Source organism: Ixodes scapularis, unplaced genomic scaffold (assembly GCF_016920785.2).
Source record: "Ixodes scapularis isolate PalLabHiFi unplaced genomic scaffold, ASM1692078v2 PGA_scaffold6__148_contigs__length_123643588, whole genome shotgun sequence".
NCBI classification, from domain to species: Eukaryota; Metazoa; Arthropoda; class Arachnida; order Ixodida; family Ixodidae; genus Ixodes; species Ixodes scapularis.
In genome coordinates this window covers 57646086-57667446 of record NW_024609881.1, presented here as the reverse complement: position 1 = coordinate 57667446, position 21361 = coordinate 57646086, and the positions used below count along the sequence as shown (strand labels likewise).

General features: G+C 47.3%; 2 protein-coding genes across 2 annotated transcripts in view; one reads left to right on the top strand and one right to left on the bottom strand.

Annotated features, from left to right (window-relative positions):
* LOC8028048 (DNA ligase 1) overlaps window positions 1–16212 on the bottom strand; it is a 50031-nt gene extending 33819 nt beyond the window's left edge. Inside the window, exons 1-6 of the mRNA XM_040207833.3 lie at window positions 16081–16212; window positions 15799–15879; window positions 12680–12954; window positions 6747–6950; window positions 5123–5243; window positions 2322–2492 (exon numbers count right to left, since the gene is read on the bottom strand). Of these exons, the coding sequence (XP_040063767.2) occupies window positions 2322–2492; window positions 5123–5243; window positions 6747–6950; window positions 12680–12954; window positions 15799–15879; window positions 16081–16100 (872 nt within the window). The 5' untranslated portion in view covers window positions 16101–16212. The remainder of the gene's footprint in view (window positions 1–2321; window positions 2493–5122; window positions 5244–6746; window positions 6951–12679; window positions 12955–15798; window positions 15880–16080) is intronic.
* A 138-nt stretch (window positions 16213–16350) lies between these two features.
* On the top strand, window positions 16351–19755 carry LOC120837155. Its single transcript, XM_040206374.2, has 2 exons — window positions 16351–17550; window positions 19195–19755. Exons 1-2 carry the CDS (start codon window positions 16459–16461, stop codon window positions 19678–19680), a joined length of 1578 nt encoding a protein of 525 aa, XP_040062308.1. The 5' UTR covers window positions 16351–16458; the 3' UTR covers window positions 19681–19755.
* The last annotated feature ends 1606 nt before the right edge of the window (window positions 19756–21361 follow it).

Here is a 21361-nt window from a genome sequence, read left to right as displayed (position 1 = left end):
CGGTTGAACCTTTCCAACAGCCTGTTCGAAACCTATGGGTCTTCAAGTGCAACAGCGGCAAAGATTGGTCGTCCACCATCGAAGCCTTCTCCAGCACGCCTCTTGGGACGACATTTCCCCGATTTCAACGAAGGGGAGAGCACCAAGAAGCACCCTCACAAGAGGTGTGTGGTGTGCCTTGCACACAACCGAAGAAAAGAGACGATCTACAGATGCAAAGACTGCAGTGTGGCTCTTTGCGTCGCTCCGTGCTTTATGGAGTACCATACGAAGACCAACTACTAAATGTTTGGTGAACCCTGTAAATTGATGTAAATAAACTTGTTTTAGGTTCTGGGATCATTGTTATAGCTTCGAGAGCTCAAAACACTTAAAAAAAAAACTCCCCATTTTGCAAATATTTTTGGTCAGAAAAGTACCCAGTTAAGGGGTTAAGAGACACTTTCCGTCTGTACGTGACACAAAGCACTTGGAGTAACGCTGAAAAAATAATATTGTCCGTAATATCATATTAGCTAACATTTTATTTGTTTTTTTCCAATGACGCCCATGTTGTTAGCTTCCAATTCGTTAGGTCTTAAGATGGCAAAATCAATTTTAATGACGTTGAATCGCCGTATAGCAGCTAAAACAGTGTTTTGCCATAACGAGCGATAATAGCTTGGATTCAGATTTGTAAACCGTGACAGTAGGGAAAAAAAAAGATTGTTATGTCTCAATGCCTCGTCATAGATCACCAGCAACTGAAACTTTAACAACTGGTTAAAAGATATGAGATTCTGTATTTTTAAAAAAAGAAAAAGCTCCCGCAAAAGGATGCATTAATAACAATTTGAAGAGCCTTTTTTCAAATTAGTATTAGTTTTGACAAGTTCTGCTTTGTTCAAAAGGTAGTACTTAAAATAACCCCAGAGACCGCAGGGGCACAGACAAGGAAAGGGATGGGGCAAATTCTAAGCATTCACATTGGCAGTACTGAGAGAATGAACGAGAAAGAGTGCGATGAAAGACCTTAAAAAAACGCAAGACAAAGGGTTAGGCGTGTTCGTCTTACAGCGACGTGTTCAATACTAAATTTCTTAGTTTCTCAACGCAGCACACACGATGCGAGTGTTTTTCTGGGAAAATAAAGCAAGAAATCTTGGCTCTAACCTTGCAAGTGATAGTTTAACGGTGCTTTGAATTTGTTAGAAGGGCGGTGCAACGATTATTAGGTTTTGGCCAATTGATTGCAGGAATTGGTCTACGAGCCCCAGAGAACGATGAATGGAGAACCATTTTTTCTTGCGTGTGCTAGTTGTTATTAAGAGAAATTAAACAAATCGAAGGTCAGGGTGACCCACAACTTCCGCCATCTTTCAAGTAAGCTGCGCAGTGACGTCGCTAGAAGGACAATGTGTGGTTCTGTCTTTCGCACCCCCACCCCCCTGCAATCGTCTACTTTTTAAGGTCCGATTCAACTAGAAGAGAGGGCTCGCTTTAAAAACGGTGGGAAGGGTATCAGCAAAGAGGAAATGGTTTTGTTGACTTCAGACAGAAGATGTCAGAAACACTTGTGAACTCGCAATGACATCGCACCATAGTTTTGATGAAAGCCACAAGTGGCTGCAGATTGGGAAAAATGGTCTTTTTCTTCACGATTATGCGGGGGAATCGCGGCGTTTCAGGGAAAGGCGGCACATTTCCTCTCACTTGTGCCAAGATAAACAATGTGAAAAAAATATAAAGTACAAATTCTTTCAACGCCAAAATCGTTGCTCCTAGAAGCTCCCCGGCAATCTGGGCCGACCGACGTCCCCTTCTAGGCCCCACATTTTGAGGTAGCCAAGATATAGGGGGTCCCCAAAAAAAAGCTTACGGCAGTTTTTGTTTATATAAAAAATAAACTATGCATTACCGAAAGCTGTCTTCGCCGAAATGTGCTAGTGGTCCGGACCAGATGCCAAAGCTTCAGAACAAGCCGTCATTTTATTAAAAAGTTACGAGGGATTTTCTGAAATTTACTATGAGAAATTGATGGCCAACGAAGCCCAGGAATGCGTGGGGCTGAAGGCGCAAACTACCGGGAATGGGCTTCATTTTTAAGTGAAAAGTTTAAAAAAATCGCTTATAACTTATCGGCAAGATAAGTTAGCTGCGAAACATTTCCATCTGGTCCAGACCGGTAGCGCTACATTTAGGCAAAGAATGAGTTTGGCAAATGCATGGTCCATTCTTGCGGTGAAAAAAAAAAACTGTAAATTTTCTTCCGGAACACACTGTACATGGGAAAATAGCGGACCTCTCTCTCTAGATTCATTGCACAAACTATAATGCTGTACCTGGCCGAGATGCTGTCGATCTTCTCGAAGGTCTTGGCCAGTGCCAGGTAAGGCACCTTGTCTCCCTTCTTCCAGCAGGCATCCTTGACGGGGTCGTATTTGGCCTTGGAAGGGTCGTAGTCCGTCTCGAGACTGCCGCTGCTGCCATCCACCTTCCTGGCACCGAACATGCTGCAACGGTTGGACGGACGGCGGCTGTTTTTCAATCGGGTTACGGCTTGCGCCACCTAGCTCCCGCGGATGGCTGGTGTGCGCGTCATATCTAAACCGAGTGCTTTGCGTTGATTACGGTGCCTCGAACTGGTGTCCACACTCACATTCTCGGCTGGATTTTTTTCGGAACTTCTACGCACAATCGTTGGGATCGCGACATCCGACAACGTGACACTCCGGCTTTTGCGACGTCACTAGTTGCTGCTTCCGATGCGTAGGGGCAATAGGACGGAAAACGCAGCGATCCAAGACGCATTCTAGGCTCCGCGGTATTAAGGTAAAGGTTCTCAAATCGCGGACCTTTTCGGGTCTGTCGAGGCCCTTCTAGGGATCCTCAGAGCTCTCAAATATACCCTATTTTCCGGGCTATAGTTTGCACCCGGTGTATAGTCCACAAGGGTTAATTTAGGCCGAAAACACGTTTTTGCTTAGATAGTCCACACCCGATGCATTGTCTACACTTGGTCACCTAGACATGTGTCACGGCACACCGTGACACATGTCTACTAGCTCACCAAGAAGCTTGTAATATACAAAAATCATCGTTAACATACTCTTTCATTCACAAATTCCGTGACGTCTCGTCACAATGAACTATCTTGAAAAACAAAATTCCTGCATAGTCCGCACGCATATAGTCCACACAGTCGGAAATTTCAACTTTTAAAGATGTACAGCCTGCGGACTATAGCTCGGAAAATACGGTAGGTAAAACCGAGCTATAAAACTCTCTTCTTTTACATTGACGATGCTTTGTTACCAAATCTAATTAGACCAAACCATGTGTGCCGAGTGAGTGGGGTAAGTTATTTCTCATTTGAAGCTTCAAACTTGGTTTGCATGCAGTTAAGTTTTTCTCGTTTACCCTTCCGACAGTGTAATCGTCGAACACGACACCCTCTTTGAAGGGGGTCCCCCATCACTTCCGTCTTGAAGCATCGGTGGTCGAGAAGCGGCATATTAAAGGGGTACGGAAACAAAAAAATCTAATATTCAAATTTTGTTTCGAAATGAGTCAAGCATGACGGATAATAACCGTAAATGATAATCGCACGTTTGTATTTTGAATGACTGGCCATATTTTTCGTTCCAAACAGTGCACTCGAGCAAGCACTCGAAGAGGAGCAAACGGAGAGCGCGATGCGCCATGGGATATTCGGCGCAAACAAAAACAGAAAGAAAAGATTCCCCGCATTCGTGACGTAGCAGGCTGGCGTGGTTATGAGCTTTGCCCTTGGTGGCGTTGTCAGCGTTGTGGTGGTGTCAATAGCGTCAGCGCGTTACAATCGAGCTGTTCGAAGTACCCGTGGGGTGAAGAGCGTGTGGCTGGCCCAAGGAGCACGTAGCTTCCACAACACTGTCAGCTTAGGGCTGGACGGGGTGGGGAAAGCAACTTTCGTTCACGTTTTGAGCGACGGGCTAATCTTCTAGGGGGAGAATGGCTGTTTCCGGTTGCACGAGCAAGGGTCAGAGAAAGAGGGGAGTCCTTCCTTTCTGTCTTCTTAGAGCGTTTGGTACAATGCGCGATTTGTGAGTTGAGCTAGGAGGAAAGCTAAGAAGGAAAATGTTAAAATTCCAAAGGGTGGCACTGCTCCGAAGGAATCTGCTCCGTCACGACTATGTAGCAAGTTCCCCAACGTTGCTAGATTGCCTCCCAAATAGGCTCCGCATGCATCCACCAGGTACACATTGAAAGATTGTTTATTTAGCTTTAAAATTAGTTTTCTTGTGCCTTTCAACGAAAGACTGGTGTTTTTGAGGTTAGGGTACAACATGCAACAGATTCAGGCTAGAAAATGAGCGCTGGAATTTCGTTTCCCTATCCCTTTAAGGTTTCCCCATTCTGTTGAACATGCATGGGCTTTAGCAACTGGTGGGATTGAATTGCCAAGGTTCCAGGATGATGATGATGATTAGGGGTTTAGTGGTGCAGCAACACCAAAAACTATAGTGCACCTAGCTAAATGTATTTGAAGCCTACTAAAAGGGAAATCAAACCAAGGCTAAAAGTTATAGCTGGCGTAAATATAGTTGTTCTAAGAAAATTTCAAAATGAGGCTGAGACTAGCGGAACTTAGGTTTCATCTCCAAGCAAAATAATAGGGTGAAATGCAGGATGATCTTTATAAAGTTCCAGAAAGCATGATCGAAGTAGATGATGATGAGACGTACAGCACCATAAAATATGTAAGATAGTAAGATAGTCGACAGTTCTCCACGATGAGTGCGCAGGGGATCATCTCGAACACAGAGCATCAAACGAGAGTGACCAAATCTCAGACGGTACGGGAGAATCTGAACGCGACAGTCCCCGTCAGAGGAGCCCTCCCAAACTCCTAAAGTGTACCAGGGTTCCAGGATTTGCTTGTGAACGGGGCCACCTGAACATGAAAAACACACAGAAAAAAATATAACATTCGCACCGTGTTTTTCATGTTCAGCTGGCCCCATTCACAAGCAATGAACCAACTTGCTCAGCTAAAGCACGTAACAAGGTTCCAGGATCTCAGTCAATATAGCAGATTACATTTGCAAATGTAACACATCGCACTGCTCTCGAAGAAACTGTATCACGAGAAGCCCCTCACAAGTTCTGCAGTCTTCCAGCAGCCTTTTTCGGCACCGCCTTTTCCTCTTTCGCCTTGGCAGGTGGCGAGTCCTTTTGCCTGGCCTTGGAATCTTCTGTGGGCGACTCAGCTTTTGCCACGTCTGCAGGAATGATTCAGAAAAATGTGAGCAAGACTCCAACATACTGTCATACTCACATTAACTAAAGGACTTTTTTCATACAGAAAACAAAGCATATTATACATTATACGGGGTGTTCACAATGAATCCCGGCGCTGTAAAACGAGCAAGAAAAATTCATTCTTGCACAGAACAAGTACAAACTTTTGCCGAACGTGCATCGAGATGGGGGGTTTTATCTCGCAAAGTTTCATGACATAGCTCTGTTTCGGTGAAAAACGAGAGCAACAAACGTGCTGCAGTCAACAACGAATGATCTCACAGACGACCGAGTTAGCGATGGAACTGGTGGCGGTGCCATCTCCCGACAGGCGCGGCGAGCAGACGACACACTCCGCCGTCTGCTCGCTACGACACATGGGACCAAGCTTGTCATCTCGTCCAGAGTGCCTCAGTGTTGCTACCTGGCTGCGCCTTGCTAGTGGCGACGTCCATGGAGAGTGCAAGTACCGCTTTTTCAACCACGGCCACCTATTCACCTCACACGATGTGGTGACCATGTGCCCTTGACAATGTGGAATCAAGAAGCACACATTGAAGTCAGAATAAATTATTCCTAGTAGACGCTTCCTCGACTCAGTAATGCAACGGAGCATCGCCGATGCTGTCATTTTTACAACGTTTTCGCTCTATCATTAGACGCATCGTCGAAACAATGCATAGTTGACGGTACACGTGATTTACAAGTTCCCAAAGTTATCCCTCGTTATTTAACAAGGGGTAATGCTCGATAACTGTGTAAACAGCTCATAAACCGCTACACATGAATGGGAGGCCAGATGGCAGTTTGGCTAGCAGACGACAGACTTGTCCTCACTCCAAGACGGCTGCCAGCCCAGCAACGTTGGGGCACTCTAATCTCGTCGTAAGCAGTCATAAGCGATTCAATGTGCAAACCAGCCTTAGAAGAGCACTTAAGTGTTTTCTGAGACCGTCTATTTACGGTCCTAACTCATCCCACGTGCCCTAAGCATTCTGAAAAAAAAAAAAAGATCAGGCGGTTGCGCGTCTAATTTCTCTATTAAAAACGGGATCAAAGATTGTGACACGTCCGTTTTTTTGCAATTCGGCACAGAAACCAGAGGGCACCATGATGTCCAACACCCAATGGCGAGTGATCAGTTCCCGCGTACATATCGAACGCGTTTGAAAATCAGTCCGCCATTGGTCGGCCCTCTCGCCGCGCGTCCTTGGCGCCCTCTAGTTTCTGCACCGAACCACACAAAAACGGGCATGTATCTTTGATTCTATTTTAATAGGGAAATGGGAAGCGCATCAATCGGAGCTTGGGTTGTTTTTGGAATGCTTAGGGCACGTAGATTGATTTATGACCATAAATAGACGACCTCAGAAACCCCTTCGGTGCCCCTTCAAATTTCCGAGCAAAACGTCAGCTGAAACTCTGAGGCACCGAGAAGGTCTCGCCGCACGCTCCTGCATGCGGCAACTAAATCCACTCCTCACCTTCTGCTGGTTCCTCCTTGGCGGCAGACGAATCTTTGGCCTTCCTTTCCTCCTCGTCCTCTTTTATGTCCTCCCGCTTGACCTTGTCCTTTGGATTTTCAGGACTCTCGGACTTCGACTTTTCAGCCGCCTCGACTTTTATCTTCTTGCTTGCATTAACAACGGCCTGATTCGGTTCCACCGCCCGCTTGGCAGTCTTCCGAGCTGTCAAATATTTAAAAAAAAAGAAGAGCATACACATGTAGCGTCCCCTATGGACCATTTTCACGAGGGCGCCGCCATCTTGAGTTGTCGCCACTTCCAGTATGGGCAAAAACACTGCTTTGCCGTTGCCACGCGAATAGAAGACATTTAGAATTTAAGCGTAACCGACATAAATTTAGTTTTGCCTTCCCTTTATTTTTTTTTTACTAGTTACAGGTTGAAACGTTTTATTATATTTTCGTCGTCCATACCGGATATGCCTATTAGGTGGCTGAGGACGAGAGTACACGAAAAAGGCCTATAGACCCTTTCCCAAATTAACTACCACCTAGTAGCCCCAATATCAGCCTAACTTCCGTCATGCTAAAGGCTGTAAAAATTTAGCACTTGTCCAACCACAGACCCTTTCGTACGTTCAAGGCAGTATGGCACTTTGAGTGGCGACAAGGAAGCTGCCAGTCTGTAAGAAGTGCTCACGCAGGGAAACCCCTATACGACATTCACCGCATCAAAGAGATTGTGGATCGAGTATGTGCCAAATGATTGATTCAACAGGAGTCTGAGGTGAATGTCGACACAACGCTTGTATTCCATTTGTAGGTCACATTGTGCCATCGTTCAGCATGCACAGGCTCTGTCTTAAAGGGGTGCTCCAACGATTTTTCGAGCTAACCGAACTAACTTGTATGTTTTCTGAATCCCCGGCTTTTACCTTTTCTGGTCTCGTATTTAGTAACACGGAATTCGGAATAGTTTTTGTGAAATCGGCAAATGAAAATCGAGCCAAAACAAACATTCAAATTTACCCGCGCTTTTCAGTGCTGCGATGTCAAGCGGAAAACGGGCTTGCAGGTCGAGCGGGCAGTCTAAAAAAATAGACCATGCCGAGCATCTGCTTCGTGCTGTTGCGCGGGTGCTGGGCCGAGCTTCAAAAGCATTCATTTGACCCGATGAAACTGCTGGCAATCAGTTGGAAACAAACTCTACGGTCCAAGAAGCGCACCCCTGCTTTCCGCTGGCGTTACTTTTTCATTGCACTCACTAGAGACTGAGTTTGAAAAACAGGGTAAAGACCGAAATTGTAAATTCCATAACTTTGCAGAAATTATTTCGGCCGAATATTTGGTTTACTAACTCAGCTATGTTTGCTGGTGCGTTCGGCCAATTTTTAGTCCAATCAGGAAGCAGGAAGAAAACCCCGGAGTACCCCGTTAACCGCTTTGGCACATGTCTTCCACTTGTTCCCTAAACAGCCACCAGGAGGCCACCAACCCCACGTCATCGATGCCGCACTTGGACAGTGATGGCGACCGAAATGGCCAGACTGAATATTGTAGAGGGTCGCAATGTCCACTCCGCGTGCGTAGCTTCTTTACAGTGGACCAGTGTGCGGTGAGTAATGCATTGAGCAAAGCTAATTAAACCACTCTAAAGCAGTGTCAAAGTGAGCAAAAAGAAATATCACGAAACTCGTGAGTGGTGAGTCGTGCTCAAAACGAAGACCGAATCAAATCGCACAATATTCTAAGCGATCACTGAAGGTTCCGAGAATTTGCGCGAGCTCACCAGCACAAGCCGGCTGTGCGGCGATGCCTGAAGTACTGCTTTCCCTGTTGATAAAGTGAGATGACCTTTTGGTGCAGTGTAGGTAACAACACTCCTCACATTTTGGCGAAATGCAGCAGGACATAGCAGGGTAAGTGCTTTGGTGCAAATGAAACAGCAATCAGATAAGTGCATCTGAACCGTGTCAACCAGTTCAAGGAGTAGCCTCGCACGTGGCATTCAAAGCACGAATGTGCCAGTGGCTCGTAACGTAAGGTAAGAAAATGCAAGCAAACAGTTCTCTGTGAATGGGTTTTTAGGATGTTTTTGCCTGCTAGCTGAGCTTTCTCAAGAAATATCATACCTTAGCAGCACTGAGCTTTAACGAGGGCAAAACACAGAAACGTTTTGAACCATGGTTAAAAGCGTTAAAAAGGCAAACACAAGAGAAGACAAACATGGGATCTACTCACAATTTTATTCGAGAAAAGATGGGAGTACATATATATATGTTGATACACCTATCGTCACCTAGGCTATGCATGTGCTAGAATACACACACCACAACCCGTTTACATAGATTTATCAAAGTAACATATCCTGGCATTATACAATGCAATCGACATGTCACTGACGCATTGGGGCTCCCCTTTCTGATAAAGTATGCTTCTTCCAGTCCGGGCGCTCTTTGATTTTCATGTGTTCTCTTTAGTGCTTTTAACCATGGCTCAAAACAGTCATCACCAACTAGCCCAACAACAAGTACTTTTACAAAAACATTTCTTTTTCGGTCGCTCGAGAAAACCTGGCAGATCTACAGTAAATGTGCTGCAAGTGCAGGAGTGCTCCTTGCAACTTTAGCGGGTGAGCATTTTAAACACGTTTTAATACCTACAACAGCAGAGAAGTGTGTTTTTAACACTTTGAAGGTTAAGTTGTTTTTTTGTTTTCATTACCAAGAGATGTTTTCCGGTGGTCGGGTTTTATTTCCAAAGGAACTGTACAAAGAAAAGCTCAAAGCACAGGTTTTCTTTTTTTTTTTGTTATCATCTAATGGGAGCAAGTACAGTGCTCGCAAGCTGTTCAGTTTTAGAGGCAGCAAATGGAAATATGGAAGTCAACAAGCCGTCACCTTACTTCCATTCAAAATTTTTGTACGTCCGCTTCGGTGACATTCCAGCGATTTCAGATTCCAAGTTGGAGGTACTTTACGGAGCTTCTCTGTCGCATGGTAAGTTCTCATCCTCTGAACTCACTTCTGAGAAGCCTTAAAATTCTGAATCCAAAGAGCTCCTATTGCCACTACCGCGAGAGCAGCCGACGTGCGGAGAGATCACCCCGTGTGTATCATGAGTGCAGTGTCTAATTTTTGAAATTATAAATATTACCCCCAGCAAAGCAAAATACCGTGCAAATATAACTTTAAACCATGTGTACACTAACGCTTCAATCCCCCTTTAGACGGTTCACAAAAATCGGTTTCTCAACGTATCACGCTGGGATTTACCACAGAGGTGCCCGAAGGTGGTACATTCATTAATTGAGAGTATGAATACACGAAAGCTCCGGAGTCGAAAGAAAAGGAATAAAAACCGGTTTTGTCTATGGATAAGGTATCGCTAACCCTTCCTTCTCAAAATCATCAAAACATCATTCTGGGCTATTTGGCATTCATTACGACTGAGAAATCAATGAACTTTAAAGAAAATACAATTGGTTTAACTATTCTTCACTTCATTTAGCTAAAATAAGTGCCAGAGGGACAAAAAATATTGTTTAAGCATACGTGCAAAATACAAAAAATCTTTTTTTTTTTTTGTATATTGCAAAATACAAAAAAAACTTTTTTTGTAAAATACAAAAAACCTTTTTTTTTCCCGCATAAATCAGGTTTTAAGAACCTGATTTATGCGGACCGTCCAAAAAGGGATCGAAGCCTTAGTGAATACGCTGTAGTTGGCCAAAGACATAACTAATAGCAACACCTCCCGAGAGATAGCCCACCTAACATCAAGAGCAAATTGGGTGAAAATATAGAGTGGTCTAACATTCAATGTACAATCAAGAAAAGATTACAAGAGATTGCTACTTTTAGGTCCAAGCTTATGGTGGCGAGGGGTAACAAAGTAAAGATGACTGTACAGTCGGGAGCAAAAGTTTGCGGGGCACGGGAGCGCGTGCCAAAATGCATCGCCGCGCCGTCTGACGGCGCGCCGCCACATTAAGGAGACGCGCTTTGCGCATGCGCGTCTTTCGTGCTCGCAATCATGTCTCTTTCGCTCGTTTCTTTTCGACGTACTCCTGATAACAGGAGTCGACGCCAGGGGCGCGAGTTAGCGCTTCGCTGGGTGTCATGCTGTGCGTCTGCTTTAGCCGCCTCAGCCACCGCGCTTTGTCATGGAGGTCGCGTAGGGGGAAGAGGGGGGGGGGGGGGGGGGGAGTAACCAGGCGCTTTGTCACCCAGCGCGGCTGCTGAGGCAGCTGAAGAGGACGCGAGGCATGACAGCCAGCGAAACGGCAACTTGCGCCCCTGGCGCCGACTCCGGTTATCAGGAGTGAGTCGGACAGAAACGAGCGAAGGAGACATGACTGCGAGCATGAAAGGTGCGCATGCGCAAAGAGCGGCTTTTTAATGCGGCGGAGCGCCGTTGCACGGCGCGGCAATGCATTTCGGCACGCGCTCGCGTGCCCCGCAAACTTTTGCTCCTGACTGTACCACCCATCAGCAACGTTTCCTTATTATCCCACCATAACTAACTAGCCGCATTTATGCTGATGCCCATCATTGATCCCAACACTACTATTACAAGATGTGGGCTATCCCAAGCAGCATGGATTTTGGCCAAGCATTGGCCAATGGCTGGCGAAGGTCATCCGGCCAATTGCCAAAGAGTGACCATTCATCGGCCCATGCTTGGCTGATGGCCAGTGGCCATTGGCCAACGGCCAGAGAAAGGCCAGTCAATGGCTGGCCACTGGCCAATGGCTGGCCACTGGCCAATGGCTGGCCACTGGCCAAATGACCATTGCCGGACATTGGCCAATGACTGGCCGACTCTGTGCTGCTTGGGATCTTACGGTGTTTAAAAAAATATAGCAAATCAAGCCAAAAATAGGCATTGGCTATTTTCGGGAGTGGGGCACCTCTCAAGACTTTACGGTAAGCGGGCACTTTCCAATGTGTAATGAACGCCGTACATGTAGAGACGACTGTCAAAGGGTTAACTAAAAAGAGAGGCATTTGCTCTGTTATTGCCACGTCTTTCGTTTTTTAATGTATGCCTCCTACCCCTGCAATAACAACCATTGCCTTCCAACACTGCCACTAGCTCCACTCAAGACAGAAGCTACAAGAGTGAGATTTGTGCTTCCAGTATCCCTGTCAAGAATGCACGGTTGCGCAAAGCAGACATCGTTCGCGGCAACATGCTCATGCTTGTAACGTTGGCTTCACTAGCACCCAAAATGAAACGGAGTCTGTTAGTAAAACCGTTAACTATTCGAGGTCATGCGTTGGACGTCACCTAACAAAGAAATATTCCCGTTACAATCACGTGTTGAAGCATGCTCCCCCCCGCTCCCCCCCCCCCCCCCCCCCCGTCTCCTTTCTGCTTTGCATTGTCGCACGCACCCCAACATGACGCCTCTACTTTTTTTTTTTTTTTACTTTACGCAAAGTAAAGTTTGTGTTGAAGAAAACAGAATTTTTGGCGCAGATTCACACTTTACCGCGGCAGCTTTTTCTTTGTTTGCTCTCTACGGAAAAGATGTTACCGATTCAAGTGACGGTGAATATTAGTGGAAAAGACAACCCTGAAAAGGGCTCTGTAGTGAGTCCACAAGGAATAATCATGCCCGTATTGCAAATCAGTGATGAAAAGAGCATTATGAAGTACGGAACCCGCTGATGACGTCAATTTTGCTAGATTTTCTCTTTGCTCTTGCACTTTCCTACCGTCGGCACACCGCAACGGGTGGGTCCATGTAAAAATTTTAATTGGTTCTTACAACGCTCGTACTAGTAAGGCCGAAATAAAACTTAGAACACACGATGTTTACGGTGTTTACATTAGAACTTTTACGGTTTGTTTGAATTCAAGGACCTCTTCAGCTTCCCTTTAACGACATCAATGAGTGATGAGATTGAAAACCATATCCAGATTCAAAAACGAGAAGAGACTCACCGGTACGTCTCTTTATAACGCCGTCCGGAGAGGTCAACTGGGAGGTCTGGCTTGAGCCTTTAGATACGCCATCTTCCTCCGGCTCTTTCTTGGACACTTCGGCCGCCCGCTCTTTGGAGTCCTCAGCAGGCTCTTCCTTGGGTTGTGCCTTGGCAGGAGAAGCAGGCTTTGCATCCTCGTCTTCGTCGCTGTCGGTCATTATCCTGGCACGCCTCTTCCGCGGCGCCTTGACGGGAGACTCTTTAGAGACGTCGGCCGGCTTGGCAAGCCCACTTCTGAAATACATTTTTTTTTTTTTTTTAATATTTTATACTGGCATTGTTCAGTGGGCATTAGAGGAAAAGGGGGGGTGGGTTGTAAGCAAGTACATGTAAATGAATTGCACCAGACAGCAATAAACAAAATTTTAAAAAAAGACATAGTAAGTCGCAATACTACCATTAATTCATGAAAACAAGAATGAGAGGTGAAAATCAATACCAATCTATTGGACAGCTGATTATAATGACGGTCTGAAGAAAAATGAAAGCCGTTTACAACTCCCTGTATACCGAATTAGAGCGCAACTCTTGAGGAGGAGGGAAGGGTACTGAGGGTCTTGTGTTCTCGGGGGAGGGGAGGGGAGGGGGGGTCACGTGACCTCAAGGGAGGGGGGTCACGTGAGCTTGGAGGGCCACGTGACCCCCCAGAAAAAATTTTCCGCTAGATTTACCGGGGAAATTTTTCCGCTAAATTTAGCGGGGAAATTTACCCATAATGCACCGCGCGGTCAAGCCGATGTTGACGCCGACGGCGACACCGCTCAAGCCGGAAACGGGCGCCTAAGAGCTGCGCTCTAGAAAAAGTAGCATTTTGAGCGGGTCGGTGTGCCCACAAAGTTCTTGGATTGTTTTACTGTTTCCGAATTATATCAAACGTAATGCTCGACGTGTCGAAGTCATAGTTTTCACTTTTATTTTGCGCTCATTTTGGCTCCGTTTCATCTTGCAACGAACTGCAGCACATGTTTCCAGTCGTCGCAGCCAATCCAGCACCGTGAACGCACCGCGCAACCATGCCTCCCGCCACGGTACACTTTTTTTCTCTTTTGTTGGCATAAGAAAAATAAATGTGTCCTGATATGGACACCCAAAGACAGAAGAGGAGGAGCTGGGAAATGACTTGGTCACCGTCGCCACACCCTTCCTCCCCTCCTGTCTTCGGCCTATCAATGTGTTCACCGCCGGGATGTCCATGACTTGGGGTGCAGAAGGGGGAAGGGGAAGTCAAAATGTATGTGTATATTATGGGGTTGGCTGTATTTCGGAAGAGGCGGAGAGGGGGGGATGGTGGGGGCTGAAGCCTTATAAGCTCCCTATTGGCTGTGCCAGTGATAGGGATGCTGTGCAGAACAATAATTTGGACCTTAGAATAATTATCCCATTCATCTTGTAAGTTTTGTGTATACTATTGTTTGTGTTTGTTTGTTCCGCCACCGAGCAGCACTGAAAATTTGAAGTGCCACAAACTACTATCACTATCACTTAAGCCTCGTTTACATGAAAGCGACTTCAGCACATCGACTCCACTCGTTCTTCGAACGAAGCCGACGCGGCAACGTTTACATGAATGCGCACCAAGCCCTACACGTAGGTGGCGCCACGTCGTGTCAAAGCTCGAAGTTATGCACTTCCGGAACCAGCCGCACCACGTTTTTCTGTGCATCGCACGTGGAGGCCTTTCGATGCATTCAGTGAACGTTAAGATCATGCCCGCTGTCTTCGCTGCTGCGGAAGAAGTTACGAGACGGAAGAAACATCAAAACCCAAGCGTTGGGGCCTTCAGGCCAGGCCGCCAGGTCACTCTGTACCAGAGGCGACGTGTGTGCGCACGCTTTGAGGAAGCCTCCGCGCTTCGCCGCGCCAGAACTCGCCGATCGCGACCGGACCAACCGGACCCCGAGTCCAAAGGCTCTTGCGCAGCCAGGAACGGCACCAAGGTAGGAGCTGCTCGTTCTGCACCACCATGCAGTGCTCTACAGTGCTCGGAGCTCTCGGTGTCGTTCGTGCTTGCGCTGAAGCCTTTGGGACCCCTTTGGCCGCGCAAGTCATACTTCGCAAGGCTTGGACGGGGGCCGCCCTCACCGAGCAGCTTCGCTATATTCCGCTTACTTATGATGGCAATAAAAACTCGCGTTTGTTCTCGGGAAAAAAATTGCGGGCTACCGTATGGGACTTCTCTTTGCGCTGAAGACGAGGTTGGCCGCCGCCATGTTCTCAGCTGTTCACTCGCTCCCGCAGCGAGCGCCTTCCCATAATCCTCCCCGTTTCAAAATGCGATGCGACCTCCGTTTACATGGGCTGAATGAATGCGCACTCGCCATCTCAATCCACCTGTCTGGCAGCGTGAATGCGATGCGCTTTCTTTGCGCATTATGCCGTTTACATGACCGCATTGAATGCGACAACTGGATTCGATGCGACTAAGTCGCATTCATGTGAACGCGGCTTTAGTCTCCGAGAAATAGGCTAACTCGTTCGTTCGTGATCACTTCCCCTTACCCTTTTGAACATCTGCCCATGTGCGGACTCCCCACGTTTTCGTGCCATCCATTTCTCACGTGCGATGTGACACGTTTTGGTAGGCTTGCACGCCGTAGAGTCACGTCTGTCTCCTGATTGGCGGAAGGTTCCTTCGCGAAACTCGGCAGAAAACAACGTTAGTCGAAAGAATGGCGGGCTGGCGGGCGCACTTCCTCCCGCTATTCCTTGAACTGTCCAAACCCGATTCCTTACCGCCGAATTCAGAAACCTCACTCAAACTATACTCAAACTGAAGGGTCCCTTCACTTCCTCGAGGAAGGCGCGAGGGCCGGCGCTGGCCAATCGCGACGGCGGATCCGTCCTCGCGATTGGCCAGCGCCGGCCATCGCGCCTTCCTCGAGGAAGTGAAGGGGCCCTTCAGTTTGAGTGTAGTTTGAGTGAGGTTTCTGAATTCGGCGGTTATATTCAAATAACAAAAAAAAAACTGATCTGCAAAAATACAAAAAAAAAATGACAGCGTGAAACTCGTTGTAATATCCCATTGTCGCCACCAAACGAAGAGATGCTGCAGGCGATAGAGGAATGCGAAGTACCCACCCGTTGAGCTCCTTTTCGGGCGACTTTGGGGCGTCATCGGGCTTCTTTTTCGACGCTCCGGGCTTCGATGCGAAGAAAGATCTGCGGGGAACAGTCAGCGGATTGCAGGCATTGTCGTGGTTAATCGCACTTCGCACCAATGTGCAGACGACACGGACAGAGAGTCTGAGGCACAGGGAGAGCATGGTGTGTGCCCAAGAGTTACATCACACGCTGCTCAGACCGTCATCACTGCGAATTACAAACAAACGGAGAGAGAGATTAGTACGGTGTATCACTTACGATATTAGTTTTTGCGACATTTTCGCTACGAGGGCGTCGTTGCGTGCTAAATGGACGCTCAAGATACTCGGCTCGAATTCGCGATTTGGTCAAACAACGCACCTTCGCCCACCTTCGCGCCAAAACATTCAGTCTCCGCAGCAAGTACAAAATAAAAATATTTACCTATTACTTTTGAAATTAACACTAGATGTGAGATAAATACACAGTATAAATGAATATTATTAAGGTATTTTTATAAAACAAATTATTTTAAATTAAAATGGCCACGTTTACTGCTGACTTTTCCTCGCAACCTGTCATGGCCGACACTTGTCACGTTTTTTCTTTGAACTCCGGCGCCACGGCACACCTGGCACACCTTTGAGATCCCCAAAAATGACGTCCGTCCACGAGCCGTTCGCGCTAGCCAGCATCGCGAGCGAAGCACTCTCCTTCTCCGACGTGTGCGTGAAGCCGGGACCGTCTCCGACGACGGTAATCGTCACCCACGGCCACATGTCTGCCTCGCTCGTGGAGATCGGAGACGGCCATCCGGTAAAAGTGAAGACCTGGCACACGTCGCATTCCCAACCTTTCACCTGCCCCGTCGTGTACGACGCGACCCGGGACAAGTACGTCGCGGTGAGCCGCAAGGTCGCCGTGCTCCTGTCGCCGGAGAGCACGGAAGCAACGGCGAAGCGGCAGACCTTCTCCCTACCCGCACCTGTCTTCCGTCTCTTACCACGGACGAACCAAGAACCGATCATCGTCCTTCAAAACGGACTCTGCACAACCGTCGCCCACCTGTCGGCACACGGTGTCGCCGATGACCCCACATTTAAGCCGAACGAGAAGCTAGTTCACGCCGAGATCGCAGGCACCGACGATTCCTCGATTACGGTGCTTCAAGTCGCCTCCGTGACGTCGACGAAAGATCACAGGTGTAGGCTGCTGAAACTTCGCGACGCCGCATTCTACGTGGATTTCGAAGAGTCTTTGTCGGCGTCTCGCAGTTCCTGTTCGTTCTGCCTCGTGAACGGCGAAGTTGTCGTGCTCGCGACAGACGGTACGTTATCCCTGCTCTCCAAGTCGGGTTTGAGAGCCGTAGGTTCCGTGCCCGGTTTTGACGGCGACAAAGCCACCAGCGTCACGGCTCTCGACTCCAAACGGTTGTTGGTAGCCTCTGGAGACCACCTATATCTCTGGAATGTCGCCTTTATGACCCTGGAAGCGAGCAGAGTGCTACAGTTTCCAGTAACGAGGACCAGTTTCTTGCCGTCTGGGTTCGCCTGCTTCGAAGGCAACAAGAACTCGGTGGGCTCTACCCTGATGTGCGCTCCTGTGACTCTCAAGCCACCCGTGCTGTGCCAGGCGGTGGGGCTTGGCGCCCAATCCGGGGGAGACAAGATGCCCACCGTTTCGGTTCTGGCAAAGACATTGCTTTCGGAAGACAAAAATCCTGAGCAGATTCTACGCGACATTGAATCGGTGAGGCCACTCGTTTGTTAATAAAGCATGCTTAAATGCCTTTAGTTAGGTGTTACGCGACAATGCTTAGTCAGTTGCCCACATAAATGACTAATCAAGATGCTGGGACCACAAAAATATAGCTCCAACTTGCCGAGAATGATATTGGTTAAATTGTCAGAACCCGTCTTGTTTGCACCGAGCATGATAAGACAATACAAAAGATGCACCCAGGATGGTGGCTTAGTATCAAGACCTATTTCTTCATACCTTTCTTGGAAGAAGTAAAAATAGATTGAAAATGGTAATCAGAAGCCACTTGGCTTGCGATTGCCATTTTTGCAATCCCAAGACACCTTCCTTGTGATTGCTTTTCTACAATCTTTCTTTCTTGATAATGAGTATGTAGATATGTTTCGCTCGACATGTATGGATCATAGTCTTTATGTAACATTTGTAAGAGCATATCAGATTGATCGAAAAAAGCAAATCATTGCAAAATACCTCGCATTGTTGTCAACGCTTCCAAGCACGGCGTCTTAGTTCGAGCCTCACGCATGCAAGCATGTGTAGTGCGTGTTTGTGGTGGGTGCCAGATGCCTTGCTCGCAATCCTGTATGAAGGTAAAGCGTCAACAGCGCAGTGTTTCAAACAGGGCCAGTTGCACAACTGCGATGAAGTGATGGGCAGACAGTCTTGGAGTACACTTTGGCCTGGTATGATGCAAGTCTCACGGAAACCATTAGTTGCCAGAGACGGGCACTGCTCTCCAACAGCGATACGCTGCACTGTGATCGCACTGTTGATCGATGCTGAATTTTTGTTGTCTCTGTTAAGGCGTGTCCATGCCGGCAATGTGCAGAAGTCACGCGATAATTTTCATCGCAAAAATGACCATGGCAGAAAAAAAAAGCAATGCGTTTCGAGCAGTCGTTAGCTGACCCAACATTTTGCAATGCGATCCAGTCGCGGAACGGCTGAGCCAATCCGTGGCGTTCAGAACAAACATTTTTGAGAGGCGACTCGCTTATTTTGCATGCCAGTGTAACCATCTGATTTTTTTGCGATGCAATCTAGTCTCATAGCGCAAGTGCTTTACATCGCCAGTGTGAATGCACCTTTAGTCTGGATAGAGTAACTAACAAAGGCCGAGACACTATTTATTTAGGCATTATTCTCGTGCAAAGCACGCTTGACTTGGCTAAGCAGGCGAGCAAAGGCATCAAGGCTTAGCACTATGAACGAGCATAAATGTGATCTCTCAAGATCTTGAACACTTGAAACTAGGAACAAAAAGTAAACAACATGAACACAGGTTTCTAGTTCAAGTCTCGGGTGTTCAAAATGTCAAACGTTCACCAGCTTGCTGGCACCTTCTCCATTATTTCTATTTTGATCTCTATTTTGACCAGCGTTGGTTCTATGAGCAACCCAATTATTTTCACATTCAGGTTGCACGGAGAAATAACCAAGCAAGCAAAATAAATGTAGCTTTGCTAGTCGTGCCAGTTTTGCCTGGACTTGTGGCGTGTGCTTGTAGACTCTGCGCACTGCCAATTTTGGCACTCTCATCCTTTGGAGTCTGTGAATTAAGAACTAGGAGTTTGCTTGCAGCTGCTCGCTGATTTAGTGAATGTCTTTTTCCGTCTGCCTCTCTCGACATAGGTTGCGGACGACATTCCAGAGACTGAACTCGTCAGCCTTCTGCGTCGGCTGCTCAGCACCAACAGCAAGTTGAGCGGAACGGAAGACACCCTGCTGAAAAAGTTGCTAAGGTGTCCTCACAACTGTGACGTCCTTGCCAACCACCTACGGGAAGGGCTACCCTTTGACAAGGCCTGTGCTCTTGTGGTCTACCTCTTGGACTTCCTGGAAGGCTACTCGCTTGCAGACGCTGAAGATACCCCCGTTGAGAAAGCGCTTGATTGGGTCGCTTGCATTCTGGATGCGCACTTTGCACAGTTCTCCATGTCCAAAGAGGACAGCATCGGAGAGCTGATGGAGCATCTCATGGCTGTCATGGCCCGTATTCAGGGACTCTTCAGCGACCTTGGGGAGGTGGAACAGTGGCTGTTGGTCCTCTCTAAGAGGGTTGAGCTGCTCAAGTTTGATGACAGGGGACTGTACACAATTGAAATGTTTGAGATTTGACTCCCTTTCCAGGGAGCGTTGTACATTGCATCTGTTTTTATGCTGCCATCTAATAAAATTTTTGAAAACTTTGTGTACCAATGCTTCTTATCTTGTGCTCATGACGTAGAAAACCCAAGACTGTGGTAAAAGCTGGGAAACTTGGTGGAAGAAAAAAGACAGGGGAAAAGAATGTATCAAACTTAGCTACTGCATTCATTTCCTGAATGCCTTATATATCCGCAACCTAATCACCGATCACCGACGTCACAAGGTCAACCTATGTTATCTATACAGTCCTATCCACACTGGTCTTCACCATAACCGTAAACGGCGGCCTCAATCCCAAACTGAAAACTTGGGACCTTGAACAAAAGAAACACACGGACTTACTTCCTTTCCAGACTCGCGCATCCCAGTGATATACGCGAGATGAAATGTCCCTACATCGTGCAATGCGCGTAACGAGTGTTGATGAAACGATCATGTCGACGAAACGTGTGTCCATGAAAAGTTGTCCACGAATTGTAATTCCACGAAACAAGTTTCGGCAAAATGATAGGGACCCATTCGCAACAAGTTACAGTGCCTTGCAAGGCCCATAAGACGAGGGGTTTGAGTTCAGCTAGTTGGTTGTACTCAACGTTACTAAAACACTCAGTTGGGAAACTCGCCGTCGAAACCTGGGCCGCTGGCGTCCATCGAGACCGAGCTAAATACGACAACAGCGCCACTCTTTATCACTTGTCTGTACTGTGGTCACATTGAGCTTTTAGAAAGCATGTTTTTGCGTCAAAACAAACGGAAAAGACTCTTTTTGTACAAAATTTATTGGAGTTTAGTACGAAATGAAGGGTGCGTGATGTTCTTAAAATCTGTAGTTTGCAAGGTTTTGTGGCACAATTAATACTGTTTTTATACAACCATGCCTCAGCGGTGCTTTCAGGTAGCGCGTCCCGACCTAGGTGCGTTTTAACTTCGGTAGTAACACACTGCGCGTCCGCTGGGGAGGCGGGGGTGGCACCCCTGTAACCTCTTCCGGTGTATCTGTTTCAGCGCCAAAATTACCGATAAAATCCAAAGTAGAAGTTGTGTGCAGTTCCTCGAGTGGCCGCTGCGGGAGATATGGCGGCGTTGTGTTCGCCATTAGCTCGGTTCTCGAGGACAGATCGGGGCCACTCTTTCAGGGCAGTCTCTATGGCAGTTTCCCAACGGAGTGGTTTAGGAACGTTGGTTGTACTAAATCCAGTGGCTTAGGGTGGTACCAGCGATCGGGTGTCTTTTCTCCTATTTTTAATTTTCGGTAAGTTAAGCTGGTTCCTCTAAAAAAGGGCCAATATGCTTTTCTCTGTGATGGCGGCTCGTTTAATGGACCTTTTCCGAGAAGTGTTCTGCGCACGCGCGAGCGCCCGATGCCAAGCAGCGGAAGTCAGAACGAAAAATCGAGGAAATTCGGAAGGAGGCTGTATATCAGCGAGTAGAACATGTAACTGCAGCATATATATAATAGTGTTACACAAAAAGAGAACGTCGAGGGAAAGGAAAACACGACGATTGGGTGGACGCCACGGATGCCCCTTTAAAGTCGCGTTGGGCAGGCGCCGCTGGTCAGAGAGCGAAGAAACTGGTAGCGTAGCTCCCATTATCGATTGGTAGCGCAGGTAGGTCACTTCCTCGATTTTTAGTTCATGCAGTCACCGCC